At 55.3% G+C, this 23,144-nt stretch overlaps 1 protein-coding gene across 1 annotated transcript in view; it reads left to right on the forward strand.

Annotated features, from left to right (window-relative positions):
• The window catches only part of LOC138684228 (electroneutral sodium bicarbonate exchanger 1-like), a gene marked incomplete at its 3' end in the record, with an annotated part of 38,690 nt that overhangs the window by 11,142 nt on the left and 4,404 nt on the right, over positions 1-23,144 (forward strand). Inside the window, exons 2-24 of the mRNA XM_069777935.1 lie at positions 1,811-1,921; positions 2,295-2,336; positions 2,507-2,591; positions 3,210-3,350; positions 3,966-4,115; positions 4,212-4,321; positions 4,668-4,863; positions 5,148-5,208; positions 5,366-5,514; positions 15,657-15,837; positions 16,558-16,704; positions 17,158-17,293; positions 17,509-17,669; positions 18,601-18,786; positions 18,895-18,983; positions 19,116-19,273; positions 19,652-19,739; positions 20,245-20,391; positions 20,549-20,640; positions 21,050-21,149; positions 21,286-21,419; positions 21,957-22,202; positions 22,307-22,412. Of these exons, the coding sequence (XP_069634036.1) occupies positions 1,811-1,921; positions 2,295-2,336; positions 2,507-2,591; positions 3,210-3,350; positions 3,966-4,115; positions 4,212-4,321; positions 4,668-4,863; positions 5,148-5,208; positions 5,366-5,514; positions 15,657-15,837; positions 16,558-16,704; positions 17,158-17,293; positions 17,509-17,669; positions 18,601-18,786; positions 18,895-18,983; positions 19,116-19,273; positions 19,652-19,739; positions 20,245-20,391; positions 20,549-20,640; positions 21,050-21,149; positions 21,286-21,419; positions 21,957-22,202; positions 22,307-22,412 (3,016 nt within the window). The remainder of the gene's footprint in view (positions 1-1,810; positions 1,922-2,294; positions 2,337-2,506; positions 2,592-3,209; positions 3,351-3,965; positions 4,116-4,211; positions 4,322-4,667; positions 4,864-5,147; positions 5,209-5,365; positions 5,515-15,656; positions 15,838-16,557; positions 16,705-17,157; positions 17,294-17,508; positions 17,670-18,600; positions 18,787-18,894; positions 18,984-19,115; positions 19,274-19,651; positions 19,740-20,244; positions 20,392-20,548; positions 20,641-21,049; positions 21,150-21,285; positions 21,420-21,956; positions 22,203-22,306; positions 22,413-23,144) is intronic.

Genomic DNA, 23,144 nt, shown 5'->3' on the forward strand with positions numbered 1-23,144 from the left:
AGCCCCATTGCTCTAGCAGTTGAATCTTTTTTCTCTAGTCCTTTTTTTTTTTGGAAGGGGGTGGTGGGAGGGGCATGGATAATTTATCGTCATACCTACAAAAACAGGCATTGTAGCAGTCAAGATGGAATACGCCTTTCTCACGTACCTTTTCTTTTTTGAACATGCTGAATTCAATCTGCTGATCAGTAGCCCACTGAGTTCAATAGACGCCTTGGATTTTTATCCTTCGGCTCAAGAGCTAGACCCAACCTCCTGTCGTTGGTGTTAGCGCAATTAATACAGATAATCTGCTATCTTCTACCTAATAATCTAGGCTACATCCTACCTAACGATCTACGCGAGAGTACAACCCGATCCAACGTTACACGTAACATCAGCACTGTGAAGAGCTGTGACATTCAAATGAAAAAGGAGACATTTTGAACACCTTTTAAGAGCTTGCAGGAATACAAAGGGGAAGCACTGTATAAATAATACCCAAACCAATATGGATTTTCCTCCTAAATTTCTGAACCTCCTGTGACAAGTGATGGCCTATCAAAGTGCATGTCTGCCACCCCTGCACTGCACCACGCGGGACCTGTTCACATTCCCTGGTCTGGGAGATGGGGCAGAGCGGACCCTCCGGCAGCTTGTGGCACACAACCGGGAGGAGAGGCTCACGTGCCGGAGGGTCCTGCTGTCAACCCGGGGGATCTTGACAGGCTGGAGAAAGGGGCTGACGGGAACCTCCTGTAGTTCCCCAAGGGGAAGAGCTAAGTCCTGGAGACCTGGGGAGGAAGAAGCCCTTGCGCCAGTAAATGCTGGGGGACACCCAGCTGGAAAGCAGCTGTGCAGACACCTGGGGTGATGGTGGACGCCAAGTGGACCGATTTCGAGCCAGAAAAGTGCCCCTGGGGCAAAGGCGGCTCAGTGCCTCCTGGGCTGCAGTAGGCAAAGCGTTGGCAAGAGGTGGAGGGAGACGGTCCTTCCCCTCTGCTGGGTCCGTCCAGCCCGCCCGGGGCTCCCCAGTGCCAGGTAGAGACGGCCATACTGGAGAGAACTCTCGCCCCGGTGCCCCTCCCACTTTCCGTTGGGCTCAGAATGTTGGTCCGTTGGGCTCGGAATGTTGGTCAGTTGGAGGCCACAGCCACCAGAGACAGCAGCACGGAGCTGTGCTGGCACGCAGGAGCGCTGGGAGGAGGCAGGATCTGGCCGAGCAGCACCTCGCCGGCACCGGCACCTCGCCTCCCATCCCCGCTGTCGCCGACTGGCCCGCGTCCTTGGTCCACGGCGAGGGTCCTCCTCTCCCGGGCAGGATGGGCCAGGCCAACTGCTGCTGCGGCTCCAGGTGGGCTCTCCCTGTGCCTCGGGGGCACGGCCGGGACCCGCGGCAGCGGCGGCGGCCTTTCTCATGCCCGCCGCTCTCTGCTCTGCAGGGAGGCTCTCACTGACGCCGAGCCGGTGCTGAGCACGGACGTGCGGCTGACCCGGGGCCGCAAGAGGAGCGAGAGACGCCTTCTCCTCCTCCAGGAGGAACTGGTGATCGCCAAGTTGCAGTAAGACCCTCAGAGCCCAGCTGCCTTTCCCCCAGCCCTGGCCCTGGCCCTGGGGCAGGGACACCCCGGCACCAGCCCCAGGCCCCAGGACCGTGGTGCTGGATGCACTCATTGATGTCCGTCCCAAGGGCAGGTGGGGGACGGGGCTCTGCCCTGGGGGACCCCCAGGAGGCCACCTCTAGCTCACCGCCTGCCTCTGCTCTCTGCAGACGCGGCACCAGCGTGCACCCACAGCTCCGCCTGGCCCTGGACCAGCTGTGGGTGCTGAGCGGTGGACAGGAGGCGGCGGGGGAGGAAAAAGAGGAGGAGGAAGGCAGCGATGAGGACAGGACCTCCATCATCCTTATCTGGCCCACTGGCTCCTGCGTTGCCGCTTTCGGGTGAGTCATGGTGCCACGTCCCATGGCCGGGCAGGAGAGGTTCCCAACCGTGCCCACGTCATCCTGTGAACGGCCTCTGCCCTGCATGCAGAGCCTGGGCAGGGAGCGGGAAGCACGCCGGCAGGGAGGGATGGGGGCGTTGCCAGGTCCTGCATCCCCTGGTGCCCTTTGGGTCCCCAGAAGAGAAGGGCAAAAGCAGCTGCTCTGGCAGGACACGGGGAGCCAGGGCTTGGGCAGCGTCTCTGTCCTCCCCCGCGGGGCTTCGTCCTGCCCCTGTGTCCTTCCCCACGGGGCAGGGCTGCGCAGGCGCCCGCCTCTGCCCATGGGCTGTGGGGCAGCGGGGCCTGACGCTGGTTCTCCTCTCTTTCTGCAGCTCCCAGGCACTGAAGGAGCTGTGGGTGGGCACACTGCTGGGGTAAGCCGGGGGGGATGCTGCAGGCGCAGCCGGGTGGGGGAACACAGCTCCCCAGCTGGGGAGAGGTGCCCTCACGGCTGCGGGTAGCTCTCGGGCAGAGCTGCCTCACAGGAGAGAAGGGGCAGCTTGGGGCTCAGCTAGCTCTCTCCCTGTCCCTTGCCGGTGCACAGGACACCAGGAGGAGCAAAGAGAGCCCGCGTGACCTGTCTCCCCTCCCTCAGACCCCTGGAGAAGGAGCTGAGCCGCCGCCACGCCGTGAGTGCCTGCCCGGTCTGGGCTCTGTCCCCGAGCCCTGGTCCTCCAGCCGAGCAGCAGAGGCATCGCTGCTCACCTTCCTCCGCTCCTTCTCTCTTGCCCAGTGGAGGACATTCAGCGCCAGGAGCCTGGAGAGGCTGATGGAGGACCAGGCCGAGGTGAGAAGGGCTGCCTTTCACCCGCCTCTGGCTGTGCCGGCGTCTGCGGCCAGCGGGGTGAGCTTGTAAGGCAGAGATGGAGGGAGGGAGCGTCCCCCGGTGCCACTCGGGGAGCGTAGAGGGTTGGGGAGGCACCAGGCATGCCAGCACATCCTCGCTGGCGGCGCTGGGGGGAAACCTGCCGTGTGGGTCAGAGAGCCCAGGAGGGCAGAGGGTCCCAGCTCTGCCGCGCTCAGGCTGCTGGTGCCGGGTGGCAGCTTGCCGGTGGCCCTTTCTGCTGCGGGGCTGCTCTCTAAGCGCAGCCTGCTTCTTGCAGGATCATCCCAAGCAAGGGCCACCGATAGCCCCGTCTATCAAAGCTGGGGGACTTTGCCGCTCACCAGGTGAGTTCTGGAAAGAAACGCATTGTCCTGCAAATGGTTGAGCTGTGCTCACTTGTCCCTTGAGTGTCGCCATGCAGGTGCGGCACCCTAAGGGAGGACGTCACCTGGACGAGCAAGGACACCCGCTGGGCAGCAGCCGCTGGACGTGGTTCCGCGGGGACCCAGAGCCTCTCCTGCTGCCCACAGCTTGGAGGAGGGCAGGGCGAGGGCTGGGACAGGTTGTCCCGGTGGCACGCCAGCTCTCAGGAGCCTCCGAGCTGGAGCCGCTGAGCTGGAGCTGTGGTTCCAGCTGCTGGCTCCCTGCCCATCCTGCCGCACCGCTCAGCACCGTGCTGCAGGCAGGGCAGGCTCCGGGAGTGCTGGCCCGGCTGTCTCCATTGACGCGCTCTTGCTCCGTTTTCCTTTTCAGAAGGAGGGAACAGCATCAGCAGCAGGAGGAGGAGGAGGAGGATGGGGCTGCCCTGGCCCTTTGCTCTGCAGAGGACCCCAGCTGCTGCCCAGGCGCCAGGGCAGACGGGCTCCGGCTGCAGCAGGGCGCTCTTTGGCCAGCCCCTGGCAGCCCTCTGCGGGGAGGATGGCTCCCTGCCCCAGTCCATCCAGGTAAACCAGCCTGGCCGGGGGGTCCCCAGCCCTCCCTCCAGCTGCTCCAGAGGGGAGGTGGGTGTCCCCAGGAGCTCCGGGGATGGGGGATTGGGCCCTTCACCCCCAGAAGATGCTTCTGGTGCCAGCCCCCTTTGCAGGGGGAAAGGAGCAGGATCTGGGGCAGTGCTTTGGTCACTGCTGTTGGAAGGCAGCTTCTCAGCCAAGCAGCTGTTCTCCTGCTGCTCCTGCAGGAGATGCTGGCTCTCCTGCACAAGGAAGGACCGTTGACAGAAGGGGTATTCCGAAGAGCTGTCGGCGGGACAGAGTTTCGTGAGCTGCGGGAGGCCCTGGACCACGGTGCGGATGTCGACCTGGGCAGCCAGCCTGCGCTGCTGCTGGCCGTCATCTTGAAGGTGAGCGCTTCTGACCTGCAGCTGGAAGAGCTCCTGCCTGGCCTGGAGTGTTCAGAGGCTCACCTGGAGCCCCTGGCATTGCAGGACTTCCTCCGAAGCATCCCCGCCAAGCTCCTCGTGACAGACCTCTACGAGGACTGGATGGCAGCGATGCAGAAGAGCGGCAAGGAGGAGAAAGTTGAAGAGCTGAAAGCGTAAGTGTGGGCAGCAGCCTGCCTGTTGAGGAGGGCCTGGTAGAGGCCTGGGACTTGCCTGAAAAGGGACGGTCTCCTTAAAAAGCTGTGTCTTCTGACAGCTTGCTTTTGCTGGGGTGGGCTTAGATTTTGGGGGAAAGGGCATGGACAGGGAGCCTTCCCTTGCCTGGGCTTGGGTGAAATGAGGAGCTGGGAAGCAAGGCCGTGCTTCCTTCCTGAAGCGCAGGAGCACTGACCGCTGGCTGAGAGCACCCGGAAAGCCGCGCAACCCCCCTGCGTTGGGCAACCTTTGGGGACGGCTGTGGGCAGCATCTTCTCTATTAACGTTGAGTTCCTGTTCCCTCAGGGTGGCCGAGAAGTTGCCTGGAGCCAATCTCCTCCTCCTCAAGCGGCTGCTGGCCCTCCTCCAGCACATCAGCCACAACGCCTCCAGCAGCAGAATGACCGCCAGCAACCTGGCCATCTGCCTTGGGCCAAATCTGCTGAGCGCACCTCACGAGGACCTGCTCCCCCTCGAGGCCATGCTGGCTGTGACTGAGAAGGTGCGCTGTACTGAGCAGCCGGCTGCAGCCTTGCCGGCCCATCCGAGCTTGGCTGCTCAGAGGTCCCTGGCTGCCTCCTCTCTTGAGCAAATGCCGGTGGGGTAGCTGCCTGCAAGAGCAGCCCCACAACCACAGCCGCCTGCGCAGAGGCAAGGGTCGGGAGTGGGAAAGGCTGCGTGATACATTTTCAGGCACCTGGGTTGAGCCCAAGGGTTTGATGTGTGCAGGTGAACGTGCTGGTGGCGTTTCTCATTGAAAACTGCGGTGACATCTTTGTGGAGGAGATGGCTGGCCGCTCCTGTCCATCAGCCGGGGAGTCGCCAGCACCCATGGACAGAGCCACAGGTACGAGGAGGAACTGAGGGCTGTCCCGGGCTGGGGCTTGGGGTACCAGAAACCTCAACGTCAAGAAGACAGCTGGTGTAGGGCTTTGGGTGGGTTTTGCTTTAGGTGTGCTTTACTTCCAAGGAGTCACTTTGCTGCACGTGCTTTTCCTTTCTAGAGCTGCATTTGGAAGAGCAAAGTGGCCCTGCAGGCAGAGCAGACAAGGACCACCAGGCAGAAGCCTTGCTGCACACACCACCCGCCTCTCTGCTGGACGTCCTCAAAGAAGCTGGGGGAGACGCGGTGGTGGAGTCCGAAACGGCAGAGGTATGGCAGCTCCATCAGGAGCTACCCTCCTACCCGAGACACAGTATCCCCGTGTTTGTTGAGCTGCCAGAAACAAACCGAGTGTCACACACCCGTGTGAACCCTGTGTTCCAAAGTGAGGCCCTTGGAAGAAAGGGCTAATGCAAACCAGCCGAAGGGATCTTCTCTGTAGGGCTAAGGCAGCATTTTGCCAAACAGTCACCTGCTACTCCAGGGTGTCCCTTGCCACCTGCTGACTCTGACATTTCTGTTGTAGGCACCCGTTGCTTTGGCTGCAACCACCCCAGGGACCACAGTAGACTCCCTGGGATGCACAGAAGGACTAAAGAGCGTTTCAGAGGAAAGAAGGTAAAATGAGTCAGCTTTGGGTAAATCAAGAACTGATTCTAGTTGATCCTGGCTTTACCTACCTAATCATACTGTGGGATGGAAAGGTTTGCAGGCTCCCCCCAGGAAAAGGAAAATGGAAAGAAAAGAAAGAGAAAACAGGCCTGGGCAGAGGAGAAGGAATGCCAACGAGAAAAGAAAAGAAGGAAGAGAGAAAGTGATGGGGACTTAAAAGAAGCAGGAAGGTCCAGCAGGTCAAGAAGCCCAGGTGTGTACCAGGCTCTGCTGCCCATCTTTCCCAACTCTCAGCGCTGCTCCAAGTCAGTCCGACTCGCTGGTGAGGGACTGTGCTGCGCAGGGCTTGGAAATAACTCCATGGCCGCTCCCCAGGGGCTCCCCATCGAGCCCTGCTGCGTGGCACAGGGGCCCTGTGCATCTGTGCACGCACGCAGGTCTCTAAGGGCATTACCCATGGGGATAAGGCGCCAGAGCCGTCCCCTGGTTGATGCCAGCCATAGCTCTCTCTTCTGGGCTATGAGCAATTCCTCATCAACGGTGTTCCCTAAAGAAAGGGGAACCAAGTCCTGCCTATTCCTGCCTTCATGGGTTTATCAGTGCTCTCTGACTCTGTTGTTGTAGGTGCCGTTTCCCTGTTACTGGCTGAAGCCCTGTGACTCCTGGGCCCGCCCCCCGCTGCAGTTGATGTTTGCAATAAAAGGATCTTTTCTCTCTTCTGAGTGTGTCTGCCATATGATATTCTGGACTAGGTAGATGGGGTTTTGTGATGAACCCTCGGGAAGGAGTCTGGGATCGTGCCTTGCCCCAGCACCCTTTCCAGTAGGCATCAGGGCTGAGTTCAGGTGCTTTAGGAGTGAAACCAAAGCACAGACTCACACAGGAGGGTGGAGGCTGGAAGGGACCTGTAGAGTTCCTCTGGTCCAACCGGCCTGCTCAAGCAGGCTCACCTAGAGCAGGTTGCCCGGGACAGTGTGCCCTTGGGTTTTGAACATCACCAAGGACGGAGACTCTGCAAACTCCCTGGGCAACCTGTGCCAGTGTTTGACCACGTGGACAGGAAAAAGTTGTTTTCTCATGTGCAGCTGGAGCATATCATGTGTTTTAATTTGTGCCTGTTGCCTCTGGTGCTCTCAGTGGGCACTCTTGAGAAGAGCCTGGCTCCCTCATCTTCATTCCCTCCCAGCAGCTTTAGACAGATTAGTATAGATAGATAGGTAAGACACCCCCCCACACCCCCAGGCTTTCTCTTCTCCCCACGGAAGTGTACCAGCTTAAAAGCAGCAGGGAAGAGTCGGCTTCCTTGAGGCTCCTTGTTTTGCAGGTGACCTGGAGACGTGGAGGTCTGTGAGGTTCCCCTGCCAAGCTGGCCCAGGGAAGAGAGGCGGAGGGCTGGAGGGCACAGCTGGACTCCTGCTCCTGCGACAGCAGGGACTCGCTGGCCAGAAATGGCCCCGAGGACCCCGGCAAGGGGCTGTGCTCAGTGCTGCAGAGGAAGGCGAACCCCCCCGGGACCTGTGGCAATCTGCCTGGGGGAAAAAACTCCTTCCTGAGCCCAGCCCTGGTGGCCCGAGCAGGGTCCGGGGAGCTCCTGCGGGGGAGCGCGTTTGGGGTTGGCAGCCAGGGAGCTAGAGAGTGGTTTTATGAGTGTGAGTGAATTTGCTTTTGCAATGAGATGTGTACAGGCATTGCCAGGGCCTGGCTTTACTCTGGAAGTGACTGTTGTTAGCTGCTGCAGAATTGAAGAGACTGTGCTATGAACACCACGCGAATTAGGCTGTCTCCAGACCTGAAGCTGCATTAAATCTCATGCCACACTAGTCTCCTTTTTCCTTTGGAGAAGTAGGATGAGTCTTTGAAATTCTGCTGCATGACTTTATTTTGGGTTGAATTGAAATGCAGTTGTTTCTTTAGCTTTCCTTATTAGCATTCTGCTGGAATAGTGTCAGATCCAGGAGGATTAACCTTCCTCCTTGTTTTGTTCTCTGTGTTGATTTTGGAGAGGAAGGTGTGTTGTCTGTCTTGTGGTGTTGTGTGGTGTTCAGAAGATGCTTGAAACGTTGCTCTTGTCTGTGATCAAGCTCTTTCCCTCAGTGTAATCCCTTTGGACAGCACTGCCAGTAGTGTGCGTACGTTTCTGAGCAGCCTGCAGGTGTTTGATCTCCTCATGGTAGAGAGAGCACTGCATGGGTGCTGCTCCCAGGAGGAACGCGGTGGGATCCAGGATTTCTGATGGCAAGCGAGATGCTGCAAACTGCCTCCACGTCTCGAGAGGGCCAGAAACTTGCCGCAGTCCCAAGGTGGCAACCTTTCCCTTTTATTTTGCAGTTCTTTGATCGCTTGAAGCTGTTTTGGATGCCGGCGAAACACCAGCCGGATTTCATCTACCTGCGGCACGTGCCCTTGCGAAAGGTGCATTTGTTCACGGTGATCCAGCTGACCTGCCTTGTCCTGCTCTGGACCATCAAGGTGTCCTGTGCCGCCATCATCTTTCCCATGATGGTAAGAGCTGCTGCCGCTCGGCAGCGGGGTGTTTGCAGCGTTGGAGCGAGAGGTGGCATCGTCTCTGAGCTCACCGCATCTTCCCTCTTATTCGTGAAGGTTTTGGCTCTCGTCTTTGTCCGGAAAGCGATGGATTTCTGCTTCTCAAAGCGAGAGCTCGGCTTTCTGGATGACCTTATGCCAGAAAGGAAGAAGAAGTTGGACGATGCCAGAAATGAAGCCGGAGAAGAAGAAGAGGTAAGGCTTGCTGGGTCCTCGGGGCTGGACATCTCCGTCGGGCTGTGAGATTGCCTGTTTCTCTTACAGCTTGCCTGGAAACGTTGGGGGAAGATCAGCACTCAGTCGAAATAGATCCCAATAGCCTGGATCCCACGTTGTAACCTTTGTTTCCTCAAGTAGCAGTGAGCTGAACAGTTGAATACAGGTGTAATTTTTAAAACGAGTTGTTTTTCACAAAGGTCATTATCATTATGACGATTATTATTAGATGGTAATGCTGCTGCTGCTGCTGCTGCTGGCAAGATTTGCTCGTAATCGTGTTTTGAACACACAATCCCCCTGCCCCGAAATCTTTGGAGTGAACGGTTTCTCCCCTGCTGCACTAATACCTATAGCTGCCAAGGGGCAGAAGGGGAGGGCAGACTGCTAAGCTTGTGCTGGGCATTCAGCTTATCTCCACTTTGACCAAAGACAGAGAACGTGATTTGTCCCTTTTTAACATCAGGAGTCCAGGAGGGCGATGGAAGCTGCTGCTGCTGCAAGTTCAGTTCAGCTGAACGTGGGGAAGACCAGTGACGTGGATATCCCAAAGCAAGGCAGTGACAGGTAAAGCCCCACCAAGCGCCAGGACCCCCGGCAAGATTAGCTTGAAGGTGTTTGGCAGAGTTTTCTCCACTTGCCTCTTTGTGGGGCATCCCACAGAAACCAGCAGGCAGCTTGGTGGGAAAATCAAATTCGGGGGCAGGGCTGCAGGAGGTGATCGCAGGGCTCTGACCCCAAGCAGAGGGGCTGCAGCGCTCGCGTTTGACCCCCAAAGCTTGCATCATCAGTGCCTTTACGGTAGCTGGAGATCCTCATGCTTACACATGTGGAGTTGCAGGCGTGATCTGTACCAGCAGTGGCTTAGGAACCCGGACCGGGGCTAAACCCCAGCAAGAGCCTTTGCACAGAGCTGTTGCTCTGCGGCTCCCCGGCTTGCCTCCCAAAACTCCTCATCCAGCAAAACCTCCCACGCTTATGCGGAGCTTTGATTCTCGGGGCTCCGCTGTTCCTCTTGCTGATGCTAATGCCCTTGGTGGCATCAGTTCCCATAATCACGGATTGCTATGTAAAATATTTATTGCAGGACTGATCTTTCTGAGATTATTACCCTGGATGAAATGTCACAAACGACCGTATGGAAGGCTCTCACTTTGAAGACAGAAACCCTTTGAATCCAGGGAGGAAAAAGGTAAAGGATTGCACGTGAACGTGACCGTGCTCCTCTGCAAGCGACGGCGCACGCCTATGCTTTTCCCACGCTTTGGCCGGCAAGGCTGAGCAAACGGCCTGTCCCTGGGAACAGGCAGTGAGGACCGTGGCATGCAAACCAGCTCCTCTCTGCTGGGGTGGTCCCCCGAACAGGGCTGAATCAGCAGCAGCTGGCAGGTCTTCCACTGATGATGCTCTCCTTCTTTTTCTCTTCCCTTCGCCTTTCCCCACTCCCGCTTTTCACGTTTAGGAATCTTGACTTTGAAGGAGAGGAGTGAGAGCGTGACTTGGGGATGTGCCAACGGAGACGGAGGGAGAAAGCGCTTTGTTTCAGTTGGAGGATTCCCATTAAAGCCATGCAGACGTTTTCAGTTATCCTTGGTGTGCTTCAGGCATTCAGTATCTCTAGACCAGCAAGCTGAGGTGAACGTCACAGTCAATGGGAGTTTGGTGGTGTTAAGTCTGCGTGCGTACGTGCATGTGGGGGTGTGGGTTTGTAGTGGTAGAGGGACTGCTACTGCTTTATCATTCAGTGCTGCTCTTTTAATACCTAATTCCTCTTCTTTTTTTTTTTCTCTTTTTTCCAAATGTAAACTGGGAACGTCCAAAATAATTTTCTGTTATATTTGATGCATTCTCCACTTTCTTCTTCATCACGACCGGGTTTTTGTTCTGGTTTGGGGTCCTGGCTTTAATTCACTCTTATGTCTCTTACTGGTACGAGAGGGATGCCCTCTGTGGCAGGGCAGCATAGAGAGCGTCTGAGCAGTTGGCCTAAGGTGAAAGAAAAGCATTTGCTCCCTGCGCTCCAGTTTTACCTCTCTTGGTTTGGTTTGGTTTGGTTTCTTTTTTTTTTTTGCTTTGGCTCTGCCATCAGCCTGGAAGCTGCAAAATGCAGAACTGCCACTTTCTTGTCCCCGGGCTGTAAACTGCATCTAAGGGAGCACTTCAGGTATTTGATTTTGAATACACCGTATGGTCACAGGAGCGGCCAGATGAGACCTGGGGCTCTGTGTCCCTGGGCTGCCCCCTCTGTTGTTCCTCCACTTTCCTTCTGTATTGGGTCTGGCTGAGTTGGAGTTCCTTTACCCCACAGCAGCCCTCGTAGTGCTGTGCTCTGTACTGGTAGCTAGAAAGCTGTTGATAACACAGCAGTGTTTTGGCCATGGCTGAGCAGTGCTGGCACAGCATCGAGGCTGTCTCTCTAACATTCCCCCCCTCCCCAGTAGGCGGGGGGTGGGCAAGATCTTGGGAGGCGAGGTAGCCAGGAAGAAGGCGTACAGGCAGCAAGAAGAGGCATCTAGGTAGCAAGTAAATCTTAGGTCCCTTCAGATGCTGGGGACCCTGCGTTCATGCAGCATTGGGCAGACCCCAGATGGATTTTCCCTTGGCACACTGTACAGATCCTGCCTGTGGAGAAGTTCCTCCTTTTGGTCATTCACGGTGTTATACAACTTTTCTTAGAAGAAAACAACTCTATGCATAAAGGATGTTCACGCGCGGACTTCTTGCTGTACTTTAGATAACGGCAGGGCCGCGCAGGTGGTGTACTCGCTGGTACCAAGCAGGAGCTGCCTGGAGGCTCCTCTGTTACAGTCAACGAGCTCCGTTTATCCTGCGGCCAAGGGACATGTGTAGGGACACAGCCTGAAGGCCACGCTGTAGGTACAGCGCGGCACAGACCTGCACCCGCTCAGGTTAACTGTTAGGTGGATCCCTAAGTCCTGGAGGTACAGTGATCTCCCAGTCAGGATCTCTGCACCAGGCTGTTAAACTGCACGGTAACTCGGGAAGCAGAGAAGGTCCAGAACTGGAGGGGATGGTTAAGCACAGGGCCTCATGTTGAACCTCCTCCTCTAAGCTTGTCCTGTGCTTACAGGGTTCTCGAGCCTCTCGGGCATCTCCCAGACTGGCCGGTTACTCCCAGCTCCCTCGTTCCTGCCTTCCCCTGCCTGCCTGCCTGCCCCACTTTGGCCCCTGCAGCAGCACTCAGCTGAGCACCCTCCGTTGCTCCTGGGGAAAGAGCATCCTCCTTGCTCTCCGTGGCGTTCCCCCAGCACACGGTGCTGTAGCAAGGACAAGGCAGTCAGAGACAGACACAGCCTGTTGAGCAGAGCGTCCTGCACGCAGTGCTTCCGATAGAGCAGCTCAGGAGCAAGGAGGTGAGCTGGGTGTGCTGCCTCTCACAAAGAGCATTGTACATCGGCGACCTTCCCCGCTGGACCCTCTGCAGCCTCTCTTTTTCCCGGCGTTGTAGGTGTTAGGTTGTGTGGTTAAAGGTTCATCTCCACAAACACAGAGGAGGACAAAGGAGCAATGGCAGGCAGGGGAACCCCAGTGACCTAGGCAGAGGCAAGGGAGCACCCTGCTGTGGCTTTTGCCAGGGCTGTCGCAGGAGAGGGATCGCCCACATTGCCTGGGTATGAGGCTCACCAGACAAGTATTGAGTCTCCCTTGCTCAGCTCACAGACTGACGGGGGGGATGCGCTTCTGTGGCCATGCCCTGCCTCTGAAGCCCGGCCGTAGACAAAAAACTGGCTCAAACTGTGAAGGTTACCAGGCAAGACGTGACGGGGTGCACGTGTGTGGCAAGGTCTGTGCGTGTGAATGTCTGAAACTGAATTCTGAGCTGTCAAGCAGAAGCCTGCTTCTTGCTACACGCAGCCAGCGTGGGCTGGTTGTAAATTTGGGTAACACCTGGAATAAGCAAAAGTGGCATGTCCCGAATCCTACAGTTAATACAGAGCTAGGAGCCAGAAGCCTTAATTCGGAGGCTGATCAGGCCTCGTACTGCTCACATAGACAACTTAGATTGGGAAAAGTGGGGGCGTGGGGTTCCAGAAAGAAGAGGTGGTGGCAAAAAGAAGGGTTCCCAGCAAGAAGAAGGGATCTTGAAGAGAAGAAAGGGACCCAGGAAGGAAAAGGTGAAGATCCTGGCTGGAGGAAATATCCTGGAAGTGGCGGAAGATCTTGGAGACCAGAGAGCCGCGTGGAGACAAGTGCCAGGGGATGCCCAGGGACCTTGACCAGCACCCTGCGAAACTGGTAACGGCGAGCAGCTGCACAGCAGGAACCAAGGTGACGTTCTGCCTGACCTTCCCGGGCCTGCAGTAGCCTCCCTGCTGGGAAGGGGAGTTGGATCAAGCAACTGCAGGATTCAATAGGAATGCATTTCACGAAGGTAAAGAGGACACAGCAGTGGCTTGGAAACGCTGGTTGGTTTAATGGTAAAACTGGAATTATTCTGTGAACTGTGCATTCCTTTTAATATGGACTTAATTTAAAATAGCTGCTTTGAAGTTGTTCTGACTTCACCTTAATCGACACCTGCAATCTTCATCATCTTATCTTCTCCAACAGCGACACCACACCCTGCCCCTCCCCACCCCCTGCAAAAAGAACCCAAAACCAACCCAGGAAAAGAAGGACTTCAAGGGCAAGCTAGGCAGCAAAGTTGTGCGAGATTGGTCAAACTGCTCAAAGTTTGCAGAGAGATTGGAGCTTGCAATTCAGATGTACGTCGCTCAGCATGGGGAGGGTAGTACGCACCTTTCACTGGAGTCAGAGGGAAAAACAGGGAGAAGGGAGCTGCAGCGTAAAGAGTAAAGAAGGACACAACATTCTTAGGAAAACTCTCCTTTTTCTTTCCTTTTCCTTGCTCCTTCGCTTCCAGAACTCCGTGGTCGCAGTTTGTGCTGCCTCACCTCCAGCACAGCGTGCAGAATGAAACGACCGTCACAGAATTCGTCCTCCTGGGGTTCTGCAGCACCCCAGCCCTGCAGCGCTGCCTCTTTGGCCTTTTCTCTGCCCTCTGCTCTGCCACTCTGATGGGAAACGCACTTGTCTTTCTGCTTATCTGCCTGGACTACTGCCTCCACAGCCCCGTGTACTTCTTCCTCTGCCACTTCTCCATCGGGGACATCTGCTACGCCTCCAGCAATGTCCCCCGTATGCTAAGGAGCCTCCTTGGACAAGGCAGAACCCTCTCCGTTGCTGGGTGTGGGGCACAGATCCATCTGTATTTAATCTTTGCACTTACAGCGTGCGTGCTGCTGGCCGTGATGTCTTATGTTCGCTACGTGGCAATCTGCCGCCCCCCGCGCTATGCCCTCATCATGATCTGGAGGCTGCGCCTCAGCCTTGCCACGGTTTTGTGGGCTTTGGCGTTCGTATTTGGTACACTGCAAGCCTCTCTGGCTTTACACCTGCCTTTCTGCGGCCCCTGCGAGGTTGTCCACTTCTCCTGTGAAGTTCTTGCTGTCTTAAAGCTGGCCTGCACTGCCGCTCCTGCCAATAAAGTCCTGATCTTTGCTGTTTGTGTGTGCTTCTTCCTCTTGCCTTTAGCCTTAATCCTGATTTCCTCCCTGGACACCCCGGCCACCGATCTGCGCATCCGCTCTGTGCCAGGATGGCACGAAACCTTGTCCACGTGTGGCTCCCACCCGACCGTGGTGGGTGTCTTTTATGGAAACGCCATCTTCATGTACGCGGGGCCCGGGAGCGGTAACTCCTCTGGGAGGGAGAAAGTTCTTTCCCTTTTCTGCAGTCTCGTCAGCCCCAGTTTGAACCCCGTCATTTACAGTCGGAGGAACAAGCAGGTGAAGGAAGCCTTGCTGAAGCTTCAGAGAAGGAAGAGGGTCTTTCATTCCGTCTAGCTGGTGCTCTAGGCTTTCACCTGTCTCCTGTCTTTCTGCTCTTTCTTCTTGAGCTCTTGGGGTATTTCTCATGGAATGTTAAGTGGTTAAAACGTAACACAAGACATGGTTATTCAAATGCATTTGTCTCTTGTTTCTCTGTGCAGTCTGATGAATATCATGACACAAAATGACTCATTGTTATTCCTTGTATTGCAGATAACTAATTCTTGTTCCTCAGATGCAGCCGTCCTAGACGGGTAGTATGTTCCACCGGAACCAGGTGGAGAAAGCAGTCTTCTCGGTTCTAGCTAGCAGTCAGGATAAACTACTGTGTAGCAGGGTTTTTTTCTGAATCTACCCATTGATCCAGTAAGATATTCTTTTTCCCTACCGTATTTGTACCTCCTGTTATCCTCAGGATGCTAGAGCTTCAGCTCTACTGTTAGAAAGAAAAAGAGAGAAAACATGCTGCTGCTAATGGGCTTTGCTTCTCAGGAGGGCGAACGAGCCTGTGAAGGGTTTTCCTTCTGCACACTTTTGAGCCTGATACCTCTCATGCAGGAAGTTTCTCTGTTCTGGAGAGTTTTTGCTCAAAGCAGAGCTGGCTTCTCCCCAGGCACTAAGTTTTCCAAGCGGGAAGGGTCTAGGGGTGCGTGGCTTTAAGTAGCTGCCTGGATCCGCATCATAGCTTGTGATTTCATAATGGTCCCTATTGTGTCTCTGGAGTTGGTGCACACTGGGTGCCGCTTAGCTCCTCCCGTGAGGGCTACTCCATCAGTCCCTGGGGAATCGGGCCCCCTGACTGACCTGGAGGTTCAGTTGTCCCCAAAACCCAGTGACTGACGTGAGGATGAACCCCAACGGGGGTTACAAAATGACACTTCTGGAAGAGTTACAGGTAGCACGGCCGGGGCTCAAAAGTGCAGTTTTGTGGGTTGGGGTTTTTTTTTCCAGTTTGGAAATCACTTTTTTAGACAGGAACCTCAAGATCAAAGCAGGAGGTGGGTTTGTTTGGTCTGAAACACTCATCCCTCTCCTGCTGTATTAAATACGTCCAGACTCTCGTGGTATACAGTACAGGTGATGTTATGGGCTGTTTTATTTGCATATGGGAAGAAAAACCTCCTACAAGTCCGTGGTTTTAGGGCTGTGCCTGAAGGAGGAGGAGGCACGCAGAGGCGTGATGGCTCGTGGACTCGCGTGGACGCAGGGGTGGATGATGGCTGGGAGGACGTAAGGGAGCTCTCCACCCCCAGCCCCAACTTTTCCCTTCTTGTCGTTGCTAAACAGAGACATGACGAGGAGGCAGTGATTGACCGGGGAAGAAGGAGCAACGCTGTCAGTGTTCGCTATGAGAAGGAGGAGTTGGAAGGTGAGTCTCTGCTGAGATCCTGGTAGAGGAGCCACCAGCCCAGTGCGTTTTCCCATTGCACAAAGTCTCTCCTGTGTGCCTTGTTGGGTGTCACATCATGTGCAGCAAAACGTGCCGCGCTTCTCAATAAAGCAGCACAGTTATTGTCACGTTTTTTACTATTACGGCTTTTTAAACGGAGGGAAGAAGCCCCCCGGGAGGCCACGGTGTGAGTTGTAGCCATGGGGCTCGATAATTCACGGCTTTTTTTCCTCGCAGAGGCTGCTTCTGGCTTGGAGAGGTCAGGAGAATCATGTCAGGAGAATCATTTCAGGGCTGCAGACGCGGGGCTGTGATTTTCTTTTTTTGTCCTGGAGTTCATTACGATGGGACTGATTTGATCGTCTCTTGTCGCCTCGTGCCGTACAGCGATTTTGAAAAGAATTAGCTTGTGTTGCTGCTTAATGAGCAAGTCTGAGTGTTGTCCAGCCGAAGCTGGAATTTGAGAAGAGGTCCGATACTCTGGGGGCACTTTTAGATGACCCGGAGCCAACACTTGTTGTTGCTGTGCTGTTGCAAAGCTCGAGTAAAATAGGCTTGGAAAAAAGGAGGTCCAGTGAAAATAACATTAAGGGAAGCTGGCGTTGCTCCTGGGATTTAACCGTGGCTTAGCAAGGCACCGGCCACCTCAACCATTGCCGCAATGCCGAGAGTGCTGCAAAAAACGCTGCTTTTTCGCAGGCCACCGGACCCTGTACGTGGGCGCGCGGATGCCACTGGTTAGGCAGAGCCACCGGCATCACCGACGCCACAGCCAGAAGCATCGGGAAGGGGAATGGGAGAAGGACTCTGCCCCGACGGAGCAGGGCTACCACTGTAAGTCCCACCGCGGCATTCGCTAAACTCCTGGGGGCAGCGTGGGCGCTGGGGCCTTCTGCAAGCAGGTCCCCGTGGCTAGTTTGAGTGAGTTGCTGTTCTTCCGAGGGAAAGTAGTGGCCTTATTGCGCAACGCCCTCTTTTTCCTAAGTTTTACTTTTTTTTTTTTTTTTTTTTTTTTTTTTTTAATGCAGTTAAATGCCTAATGGGTTTAGGCTCGTCTTCCTTAGAGGGATCCTGGCTTTAAAAATGGCAATGTGGGGAAGGAAAGCAGCCCATCCTTATGCAGAGGTGGACTAGATGCTTCTCCTTCTCCACGGCTCTGTGCAAGCCCAGACAGACGCAGGGGAGAGGGGCCAGCCCAGTGTTTATGGCTGCACTGGTGCTGATGGCCACTTTGCACGTGAGCGTGACGAGCTGTGTTCAGGCGCGGTAACGGGATGGGTCTTTGCCTTCTGCCCCCAGGCTCCCCGTCCCAGCGGGTGCAGTTCATTCTCAGGACCAAGGAGGACGAGCAGCACGTCCCTCACCACTTGTTCTCCGAGCTGGATGAGATCTGCGTAAAAGAGGGCCGAGATGCCGAGTGGAAGGAAACGGCAAGGTAAATCCCCGCTGCTTGGCTGCGGTGGGAGAGGAGTCCCCGCACCGGCAGCGCCCGTGGGCTCTGCTTTCTCCTCTCCAGGACGCGAAGCTTTTGCAGCTGCAGGTGGCGGCACGAGGAGCCTTGTCCTCTTGCCACCCCGTGGCTCTGTCAAAGGGGTTGCAGAGCTGGGGCTGTTTTCTTGCAATGGGGCTGATCGCACCCGATGTCCGCAGGTGGCTGAAGTTTGAGGAGGACGTGGAAGACGGCGGCGAGCGCTGGAGCAAGCCCTACGTTGGCACGCTGTCCTTGCACAGCCTCTCCGAGCTGAGGAGCTGCATCAGCAAGGGGTCGGTGCTGCTGGACATTTGTGCCAACAGCATCGAAGAGATTGCAGGTACCGTGGGCGCTGCATCCCTCCGGGAACAGCCGAGCTCAGCTCGCCACGGTGCTCTTCACTCCCAAATCAAACCCTGCCCCAATGGCACGTCCTTTTCCAGAAGTGCCACTGTGTTTTTCTCATGAGCTGTTTTTGGATGTAGACTGGGCGTGCAACATCGCACCCTTTTTTTATTCCAATACGGGGTCCTTTTGAAAGCAGTCTGTGGGGTTGGAGAAGCCACTAGAGAATATTCTGCAGCCAAAAAGGAGCGTGTGTCAGGGCTTAGCAGGCTGCTCTTAGAAATACGGAGTCTGCGTAAGAGCTGAACCTCCTTAAAGGAACTATTTCTTACAAGCTGTTTCCTCACATTCTTTTTTTTACTTTTGCCTTAACATCCAGCTTTTAAGAGTTTTAAGGCAGAGTTTATCTGGCGATGACCAAGCAGTGTATTTCTGTGGGGAAGATACTTGAAGTTAATTGTAAAAGCCGCTTTGGAGAAGTTATCTTTGACTGGCGGCAGGTCTCCATTCAGCCCTTTCAAGGGCTGGAGAAGTCGGAGCCGTTCTTAGCACGTTTCTCCCTGGGCTCGGCAAATTGCACTCGATCAGCACGGGAAACTCTGGGAACGTCTGTGCTATAGATTGCTTATAATTTGGGTAAACGTGTAGAGTCAGAAAGGCCAGGTCGGGCAAGAAAATTGCGTTATTTAGAATGGGAAATATTTATCTTAGCGGAATGATGAATAAGCACTTGGGTGATGTTTCTTAGCAAAAGAAAATTCTCGTTTTCGCTGCAAAGGCTGAACATTATTAAAAAGCCTTGCTATGCAAGGCTGAGCCAGCATTAGGGTACAGCCTGTGTGGCACAGCCTTCCCTGGGGGCTTTGGGGGTCGGGACTTGTTGGGGTTTCTGCTCTGATGGCTTTGTTTCCCTTTGCCATCCTCAGATATGATCCTGGCCCAGCAAGAACAGTCCACGGAGTTTGACGAGCACACGCGGGCGCGAGTTCGAGAAGTCCTTTTGAGGAAGCACCACCATCAGAACGAGAAGACAACCACCCTTCTCCCCGCTGTCTGCTCGTTTGCTGATGTGAGCAAGAGGCAGTCAGACCTGCACCTCCTCTACAAGCCAGGTGAGGGTTTCTGCAGGGCTGTGGCCCCATTAGACTTGTCCGGGCAAAGGAGAAGCGTCCCAGTTGCTCCTTGTCCATCTTTCTGAGTGTCTTTCTTTTTCCTACCAGCCCAAACAATCACCCCTTGTCCTTCTCCCACCGCTGCGGAAGCTAAAGATGGGGTGAACCCTGAGAGCGGAGCAATGGATTTAAGCAAGGTGAGACACTCGTAGCTTTCTTACGCCTTTAGGGCCAGATTTGCTCTTGCAAACTTGGCTGCAGAGTGTGCTGCAGAGTGCTGTGGGCTTTGCTTTTGGGATAATTGCCTGAAAATCGCTTGTCGTGCCCAGGCGGAGCTGCACTTCATGAAGAAAATCCCCACCGGGGCTGAAGCATCCAACGTGCTCGTAGGAGAGCTGGATTTCCTTCACCAGCCCATCGTGGCATTTGTCCGCCTGAGCCCGGCTGTCCTCCTCTCAGGCATGACGGAAGTTCCCATCCCAACAAGGTGCGAATGAGAAGCGCAAATTTTTTCCGTAAAAAAGACACCCAACCAAACATCAAGTTGCAGGCATCAGTTTGGTGTCCCAAGGGAACAAGGCTAGTGGGAGGGGGAGCAAGCACGTTTCCCCCACCCACATCTCCTCGCCTTCGTTTCTCCATTCCCTGCTGTAGCTTTTAAACCCATTGGCCAACTGTAATGAAAGTTGGCCCCCAAATTAAATTTGCCGTCGGTTTTGAAGAATTTCAAATTCATCGCGGCGTCGCTGAGCCTACGTGTCCCGTCTTGAGCCACGCTCTGAGCTGGGAGCTGCCAGGGCTTTCCTTGGGTGCTCTTGGAGCAAGGACACCTTCTTCTCTCTCTCATTTTGTTTTTCTTGCCCAGGTTCCTGTTTGTTTTGCTTGGACCAGAAGGAAAAGCCCATCAGTACCATGAGATCGGCAGGTCCATGGCCACTATCATGACGGATGAGGTGCGACAAGATGAGATAGCTCCGGGTCATTTTTGCCTTTCTTCAGCTCTCCCTGTCTCTGAAGTAGTGAGGAAGAGGATTTGCTGTCCCAGCTGCCCGCAGCTCTCCAAATAGCCCAGCCCTCTTTCTCACCCCAAAGCAAACACGCAGCTTTGCATCACCCCACATCCTGGAGGCTGAAATCCCACCCGGGGTGCATCCTGCACCTCATCCTTCTCGCCGGGTTCCCCAGCACGCTGTCCCCAGTGGTGGCATTGCCAGGGCCAGTAAAACTTCTCTTGCTCTTTAAGCAGAAGGGTATGGTGTGCCATGGGGGATGGGGGCCTCGTGGGGGAGATGATTACAAATGCCCCGATGCACAGATTTTTCCTTTTGGGGGCATATTTCCTGCCCTTTCCAGCAGGAAATTTTGGGGAGAAAGCCTTGCGTTTAGCCAAGAGCTTATTGCACTGGTTAGGACATCCGAGCTGGGTTGTCCTCTCACCAGGTTGTCTTCTATTGGCAGGTTTTCCGTGACGTTGCCTATAAAGCCAAGAACGGGGCTGACCTCGTGGCTGGCATCGACGAGTTTCTGGATCAGGTCACGGTCTTGCCGCCAGGAGAGTGGGATCCATCGATCCGAATCGAGCCCCCGAAAAACGTCCCTTCGCAGGTGGGAGGCGCGAGGGGGACGGGCAGGACGGCTGGGGATGCTGTTCAGGGGCCCAAATTCACAAGGTCCCACTCTGACACAGTCACAGAGCCAGACCAGACGCAAGACAAGCCAGTGGTTACAAGTCCATAGCTTTATCTTACTTCCATTTTAACAGGAAAAAAGGAAGATGCCAGGAGCTCTTGATGACAGTGCTTCTCACAGCACGCTGGAGAAACACAGTGGCCCTGAACTGCAGCGGACGGGAAGGTGGGAGCTTTAACAGTTTGGGGTTTTTTTTCTGTTTGCCTCTCAAATCTGAGCAGGCACCTTCCCTTCTAGCAGGTCTTTGGGGTTAGCTGGTTCAGTGAAGGGGCTCCACATTGCCAGCTTGGTCCCCTGGGCTGGGCAGGGGGGAGATCTGGGCGGCTGGGCTCAGCCCCAGCCATCACCATTGCATGCAGGTTTCCTTGATTTGGGATGAAGGAGGGTGCTTCTTTTTAGCCACGAAAGTTACTCTGTGCTTGTGATTGCCCTTCTGCAGCAAAGCAAAGTCAACGTGTTCCTCCAAGAGAACAGACTCTCTTCTTTTTCCTTCCTGCAGGCTCTTTGGAGGTTTGAGCCTGGATGTGAAGCGGAAAGCCCCGTGGTTCTGGAGCGACTTCCGGGATGGTCTGAGCCTGCAGTGCCTGGCGTCCTTCCTCTTCCTCTACTGTGCCTGCATGTCCCCTGTCATCACCTTTGGGGGACTGCTGGGGGAGGCGACCAATGGCCACATAGTGAGCACCTCTCTCTGTTGGGGGGCATGGGGGAGGATCAAACTCAGGCCAAAGTCCTTGCTGCAGTGAATTGGCTTTGGTTTTTGTTTCTCCCTAACGCTTTATTTACTCACGGCTGCCTCTCTTCCCCGGACAGAGTGCCATGGAGTCACTGCTGGGCGCGTCCATGGCCGGCGTGGTGTATTGCCTCTTTGCCGGCCAACCTCTCACCATCCTCGGCAGCACCGGACCCGTCCTCGTGTTTGAGAAGATCCTCTACAAGTTCTGCAAGTAAGGCTGGCTGCCGCAGCTGGGTGCTGCGAGAGCCTTCAGAAGGGGGCAGTGATGGAGAAAAGATGCTTTTCTTTTCTTTTTCTTAGGGGTAGTTGCTAGATTTTAGTGACAGTCCTTTTGTTGCGATGGCTTTGGTGGGAGATAAACCACCCTTGTTGCCATAAGGTTTATTATTAAGCCCCAGCTTGCTGGCAGCAGGTGACTGGGTGCAAACCCAGCTGGTTTCAGTGTTAGGGCGTCAGGGTGATGTGGGAGAACACCACCTGGCCCAAGAGGGACCTGACCTCAAGCAGCCTCCAAGGTGTTAACACAAGATCCTTGTTAAACAGTGGTAACTAAATAATTGGCCTCTCCTCCTGTGGGTCTACCCCCTGCACCACAGCCCCGAGGCTCTCTGTAGTAGTACGTGGAAACTGCATTTCCCATCCGCAGCCTTGACACGCTCCAAAATTGCTCCCCGCTTTCCCCGAAGGCAGGCATGGCTCAGGGCCTCTTGCTGGCCTTTCCAGCCTTTGTTTCATTTTGCTTTCCCAGGGAGTACACGCTCTCCTATCTGTCTCTGCGGGCGTGCATTGGGCTGTGGACCGCCTTCTTGTGCATAGTGCTGGTGGCCACCGACGCCAGCTGTTTGGTGTGCTACGTCACCCGCTTCACGGAAGAAGCCTTTGCCTCCCTCATCTGCATCATCTTCATCTACGAGGCTCTGGAGAAGCTGAGTCACCTGCGAGACACCTACCCTGTGCACATGCACAGCAAGCTGGACTTCCTCACCAGCTACTAGTGGGTTTCTTTCCCCCTGAGAAAGCTGCTGCCCCTTGGCAGGAGCTCCGGGCTGCACCTCCATCGCCTTTCCCTTACCCCTGTCTTGGCTTCTCTCCTGCCAGCTGTAAGTGTGAGGCACCGACCCATCCCAGCAACGAAACGCTGCGTTTCTGGGCGAGCAACAAGATCAACGTGTCTGGCATCGCCTGGGAAAACCTCACGGTGACCGTAAGTGCCCCGAGCCACTGCTTCCTCGCGCCGCGGCCATGGGGTCCAGGGGCATTTGCATGGTGCAGAAGTCAGAGCCCTTCAGGGAATGATGGGCTTCAAACTGTGCTAGTGCTGCTCGGAAAAGTCCTTGCTTAAATCTAGCGTGTGGTTTTAACCCGCTTGGTCCTGGGGAGGAGAGTCCACCTTGTCCCAGTCTACCTGGTCCCCAACGTTGTGGGTAGCAAGCGTCCCCCTCAGGCCTGTTGCAGGACAGTATTTCTGACTGGGAGGAAGGTTAAGTAGTGGGTGGTTTGATTATTGTAGAAGTTGTAGGACTTAAGTTGATGCTTGAAAGATAGTAATTGGCCTCCTTAATGGGTTCCTAGTATCTCCAGGCCTTGCTTTCTCGTTCAGTGCTGTCTGTAGGTACATGCATAAATTTGCATGTCTGAGCAGCCTCTCAGGCTGTTGTTGCTGGAAGCAGAGCCCGGGCCTAGGGCGGCAGGCTCTTATGGTGGCCTTCAGGCCCTCTTGGCCAGGTTCTGCGAGCCCTCCCCTGGGACGGGACGATTTGTCTCTTCTCCTCCTTTCCTACCATGGTTGTCTTTAGCCCTCCTTCCCTCTTCCCTCTCTCTCTATCCCCAAGAGTTTCCAGTGTTTCCTCTTCCCTCTGGTGTCTTCTCTAGCCACGATTGCTCAAATGGCAGGCAGAGGACGTGCCGAGGGTGTGTGGTATGGTGTCCCCTCACA

This window comes from Haliaeetus albicilla, unplaced genomic scaffold (assembly GCF_947461875.1).
Source record: "Haliaeetus albicilla unplaced genomic scaffold, bHalAlb1.1 scaffold_58, whole genome shotgun sequence".
NCBI classification, from domain to species: Eukaryota; Metazoa; Chordata; class Aves; order Accipitriformes; family Accipitridae; genus Haliaeetus; species Haliaeetus albicilla.